The 5,109-nt window shown below is 73.6% G+C and overlaps 1 protein-coding gene across 1 annotated transcript in view; it reads left to right on the top strand.

Annotated features, from left to right (window-relative positions):
• Window positions 1-19: 19 nt before the first annotated feature.
• Window positions 20-5,109, top strand: part of EMIHUDRAFT_101254 (hypothetical protein) — a gene marked incomplete at both ends in the record, with an annotated part of 17,209 nt that continues 12,119 nt past the window's right edge. Inside the window, 9 exons of the mRNA XM_005776424.1 lie at window positions 20-318; window positions 374-470; window positions 547-756; window positions 1,357-1,576; window positions 1,621-2,098; window positions 2,211-2,677; window positions 2,940-3,283; window positions 3,506-4,276; window positions 4,329-4,928. Coding sequence (XP_005776481.1) covers window positions 20-318; window positions 374-470; window positions 547-756; window positions 1,357-1,576; window positions 1,621-2,098; window positions 2,211-2,677; window positions 2,940-3,283; window positions 3,506-4,276; window positions 4,329-4,928 — 3,486 coding nt within the window. The remainder of the gene's footprint in view (window positions 319-373; window positions 471-546; window positions 757-1,356; window positions 1,577-1,620; window positions 2,099-2,210; window positions 2,678-2,939; window positions 3,284-3,505; window positions 4,277-4,328; window positions 4,929-5,109) is intronic.

The following is a 5,109-nucleotide window of genomic DNA, read 5'->3' as shown; positions in this document are numbered from 1 at the left end:
TCTTTCCCGGGCACAGGCGATGGCCATGAGCCCCTCGCTCCCTGGCCGCGCACCTTCAAGCCTTCTGCTCTTCGGCTACCTTCACCCCCCACAGCCCCCACACACACAGACAACCCTGGTCATCACCAGGGACCCGGTGCTGCGCGTCTCCTCATGCATCCTCTCCGTCCTCCTCCTCGCTGTCTCCGTCATCGACAAGAAGTCTGCTTGGTACGAGTCCCTCATCACCATCGTCATCATCGTCATCATCGTCATCGTCACCACCACCACCACCAGCATCAGCATCAGCATCACGTACATCATCAACATGCTGCTCTTGTGCCTCCGGACACGCCGTTCAGCCCTCTGCGAGCAAAGCTCTAGCTGTCTGCAGGCCGCCCTCCCCACCCCTCCCCAATCTTGCTCAACCCATCTCCCCCGTCCCGGCCGCCCGACACGCGAAAGCGCCTGCTCAGGGCATCGGGCCGTACGTGCGCGAGCCCGCCCCCCGATCGTCTTCCGCCTCCCTTCCCGTCTGCCTCCACCCTTCTCCTCACGCTCTCGCAGGCCCGCGTCGCCATCTCCGGCATGCCGGCAGCCCACTTTACCATCGCCTCACCTCGGTCGCTGCCGCTTCCCTCGCAGTACGAGGTCGGCGTACCTTCTGCGCGCATACCTGCTCGAAGACCTCAGTACAAGGGCGACCGCACCGGCGGCCTGTCGCAGGCGACCATCGAGTGCTACACGGACATCGCGGAGTGCGTTGCCGCCCCGTGGGTGCATCCGGCCGCCGCCGCCTCCACTCCCCTCTTCCGGCCACCACCCTCTCCCGCAGCACGTCCGGTTTGTCTCCGGCAGCAGTCCGCTCCATTTGGCTCCATTCGGCCCCGCTGTGCCGCCGTGCCGCCGCCCCGCCGCCTCCTCCCGCGCCGCCTCTTTCGTCTCCACCGCCGCCGCCCTCGCCGCCGCCACACTCGCCGCCCCCTCCCCACCGGCGCCCTCAGCCCTCGCAGCCGCCGCCCTCATACCCGCCGCCGCTGCCGCCGCCGTCGCCGCCACCCTCGCCGCCGCCGCCCTCCCCGCCGCCACCCTCGCCTCCGCCGCCGTCCGGCATGCCACCGCTCTCGCCCTCGCCTCCATCAGCGCCGCCCCCGTCGCCGCCGCCCTCGCCGCCGCCTCCCACAATTCCACCGCCGCCGCCGCCACCCTCGCCGCCACCCTGGCCGCCGCCCTCGCCGCCGCCACCGCCGCCGCCGCCGCCCTCGCCGCCGCCCGCGTCTCCACCCTCGCCGGCGCCACCCTCGCCGCCGCCCTCGCCGCCGCCCTCGCCGCCGCCACCATCGTAGCCCCCGACGCCGCCCCCGCCCTAGCGGCGAGGTGCAGGTCGTCTCGGCGGACGGCGTGAGCCTCGCGTACCCCGGCACGTACTGCCTCCACGGGTGCGACCCGCACGACAGCAGGCTCGAGCCGTCCTGCAACTCGACTGGCTACCCCGTCCGGTGCGAGCACGAGTGGTGCTACGTCGACCCGGCCGCGTGCAACACCGGGTACAGCACGGCCGCGTACGTGGTGGGCGCCACCCCGCACTACTTGTGCCGTGCGTGCGGCTTCAGCAACGAGTTCGAGAGCTGGTTCTACCAGCCGCCGATGCCGCCGCCGCCGCCGCCGCCGCCGCCCTCGCCGCCGCCCTCGCCTCCGCCGCCCTCGCGTCGCCGTCGCCGCCGCCCTCGCCGCCGCTCGTCTGCCCGTGCCTCACCGCCTACCCGGCCGGCGTCAGCCTCGTGAGCGCCGAGGTGCATGTCGTCGCGGCGGACGGCGTGAGCCTCGCGTACCCCGGCACGTACTGCCTCCACGAGTGCGACCCGCACGACAGCAGGCTCGAGCCGTCCTGCGACTCGACCTGCTACCCCGGCTGGTGCGAGCACGAGTGGTGCTACGTCGACCCGGCCGCGTGCAACACCGAGTACAGCACGACCGCGTACGTGGTGGGCGCCACCCCGCACTACTTGTGCCGTGCGTGCGGCTTCAGCAACGAGTTCGAGAGCTGGTTCTACCAGCCGCCGATGCCGCCGCCGCCGCCGCCGCCGCCGCCCTCGCCGCCGCCCTCGCCTCCGCCGCCGTCGCGTCGCCGTCGCCGCCGCCCTCGCCTCCGCCGCCCTCGCGTCGCCGTCGCCGCCGCCCTCGCCGCCGCTCGTCTGCCCGTGCCTCACCGCCTACCCGGCCGGCGTCAGCCTCGTGAGCGCCGAGGTGCATGTCGTCGCGGCGGACGGCGTGAGCCTCGCGTACCCCGGCACGTACTGCCTCCACTGGTGCGACCCGCACGACAGCAGGCTCGAGCCGTCCTGCGACTCGACCTGCTACCCCGGCTGGTGCGAGCACGAGTGGTGCTACGTCGACCCGGCCGCGTGCAACACCGAGTACAGCACGACCGCGTACGTGGTGGGCGCCACCCCGCACTACTTGTGCCGTGCGTGCGGCTTCAGCAACGAGTTCGAGAGCTGGTTCTACCAGCCGCCGATGCCGCCGCCGCCGCCGCCGCCGCCGCCCTCGCCGCCGCCCTCGCCTCCGCCGCCCTCGCGTCGCCGTCGCCGCCGCCCTCGCCTCCGCCGCCCTCGCGTCGCCGTCGCCGCCCTCGCCGCCGCTCGTCTGCCCGTGCCTCACCGCCTACCCGGCCGGCGTCAGCCTCGTGAGCGCCGAGGTGCATGTCGTCGCGGCAGACGGCGTGAGCCTCGCGTACCCCGGCACGTACTGCCTCCACGAGTGCGACCCGCACGACAGCAGGCTCGAGCCGTCCTGCGACTCGACCTGCTACCCCGGCTGGTGCGAGCACGAGTGGTGCTACGTCGACCCGGCCGCGTGCATCACCGAGTACAGCACGGCCGCGTACGTGGTGGGCGCCACAGCACTACTTGTGCCGTGCGTGCGGCTTCAGCAACGAGTTCGAGAGCTGGTTCTACCAGCCGCCGATGCCGCCGCCGCCGCCGCCGCCGCCGCCCTCGCCGCCGCCCTCGCCTCCGCCGCCCTCGCGTCGCCGTCGCCGCCGCCCTCGCCGCCGCTCGTCTGCCCGTGCCTCACCGCCTACCCGGCCGGCGTCAGCCTCGTGAGCGCCGAGGTGCATGTCGTCGCGGCGGACGGCGTGAGCCTCGCGTACCCCGGCACGTACTGCCTCCACGAGTGCGACCCGCACGACAGCAGGCTCGAGCCGTCCTGCGACTCGACCTGCTACCTCGGCTGGTGCGAGCACGAGTGGTGCTACGTCGACCCGGCCGCGTGCAACACCGAGTACAGCACGACCGCGTACGTGGTGGGCGCCACCCCGCACTACTTGTGCCGTGCGTGCGGCTTCAGCAACGAGTTCGAGAGCTGGTTCTACCAGCCGCCGATGCCGCCGCCTCCGCCGCCGCCGCCGCGCTCGCCTCCGCCGCCGCCGCCGACGCCGCCCTCGCCGCCGCGCTCGCCTCCGCTCGACTGCCCGTGCCTCACCGCCTACCCGGCCGGCGTCAGCCTCGTGAGCGCCGAGGTGCAGGTCGTCGCGGCGGACGGCGTGAGCGTCGCGTACCCCGGCACGTACGGCCTCCACGGGTGCGACCCGCACGACAGCGGGCTCGAGCCGTCCTGCAACTCGCCCGGCTACCCCGTCCGGTGCGAGCACGAGTGGTGCTACGTCGACCCGGCCGCGTGCAACGCCGAGTACAGCACGACCGCGTACGTGGTGGGCGCCACCCTGCACTACTTGAGCCGTGCGTGCGGCTTCCGCAACGAGTTCGAGAGCTGGTTCTACCAGCCGCCGCCGCCGCCGCCGCCGCCGCCGTCGCCGCCGCCCTCGCCGCCGCTCGTCTGCCCGTGCCTCACCGCCTACCCGGCCGGCGTCAGCCTCGTGAGCGCCGAGGTGCAGGTCGTCGCGGCGGACGGCGTGAGCCTCGCGTACCCCGGCACGTACTGCCTCCACGGGTGCGACCCGCACGACAGCAGGCTCGAGCCGTCCTGCGACTCGACCTGCTACCCCGGCTGGTGCGAGCACGAGTGGTGCTACGTCGACCCGGCCGCGTGCAACACCGAGTACAGCACGACCGCGTACGTGGTGGGCGCCACCCCGCACTACTTGTGCCGTGCGTGCGGCTTCAGCAACGAGTTCGAGAGCTGGTTCTACCAGCCGCCGATGCCGCCGCCACCGGCGCCGCCGCCGCCACCGCCGCCGCCCTCGCCTCCGCCGCCCTCGCGTCGCCGTCGCCGCCGCCCTCGCCTCCGCCGCCCTCGCGTCGCCGTCGCCGCCGCCCTCGCCGCCGCTCGTCTGCCCGTGCCTCACCGCCTACCCGGCCGGCGTCAGCCTCGTGAGCGCCGAGGTGCAGGTCGTCGCGGCGGACGGCGTGAGCCTCGCGTACCCCGGCACGTACTGCCTCCACGAGTGCGACCCGCACGACAGCAGGCTCGAGCCGTCCTGCGACTCGACCTGCTACCCCGGCTGGTGCGAGCACGAGTGGTGCTACGTCGACCCGGCCGCGTGCATCACCGAGTACAGCACGGCCGCGTACGTGGTGGGCGCCACAGCACTACTTGTGCCGTGCGTGCGGCTTCAGCAACGAGTTCGAGAGCTGGTTCTACCAGCCGCCGATGCCGCCGCCGCCGCCGCCGCCGCCGCCCTCGCCGCCGCCCTCGCCTCCGCCGCCCTCGCGTCGCCGTCGCCGCCGCCCTCGCCGCCGCTCGTCTGCCCGTGCCTCACCGCCTACCCGGCCGGCGTCAGCCTCGTGAGCGCCGAGGTGCATGTCGTCGCGGCGGACGGCGTGAGCCTCGCGTACCCCGGCACGTACTGCCTCCACGAGTGCGACCCGCACGACAGCAGGCTCGAGCCGTCCTGCGACTCGACCTGCTACCTCGGCTGGTGCGAGCACGAGTGGTGCTACGTCGACCCGGCCGCGTGCAACACCGAGTACAGCACGACCGCGTACGTGGTGGGCCCCCCCCCCCCTACTTGGCCGTGCGTGCGGTTTCACAACGATTTCAAACCTGGTTCTACCACTGCCGATGCGTCTTCTTCGCCGCCGTGGCCTCCCTTGCGGAGTCCTTGCCTCCGCCCCCTTGATGCCGGTCCCTGCGCCCTTTTCGCCGTTTGGTTGCCCGGGCCCTCCCCCC

Source organism: Emiliania huxleyi (genome assembly GCF_000372725.1).
Source record: "Emiliania huxleyi CCMP1516 unplaced genomic scaffold EMIHUscaffold_28, whole genome shotgun sequence".
NCBI lineage: Eukaryota > Haptophyta > Isochrysidales > Noelaerhabdaceae > Emiliania > Emiliania huxleyi.
The sequence above is the reverse complement of the archived record's forward strand: the minus strand, read 5'-3'. Positions and strand labels throughout refer to the sequence as shown.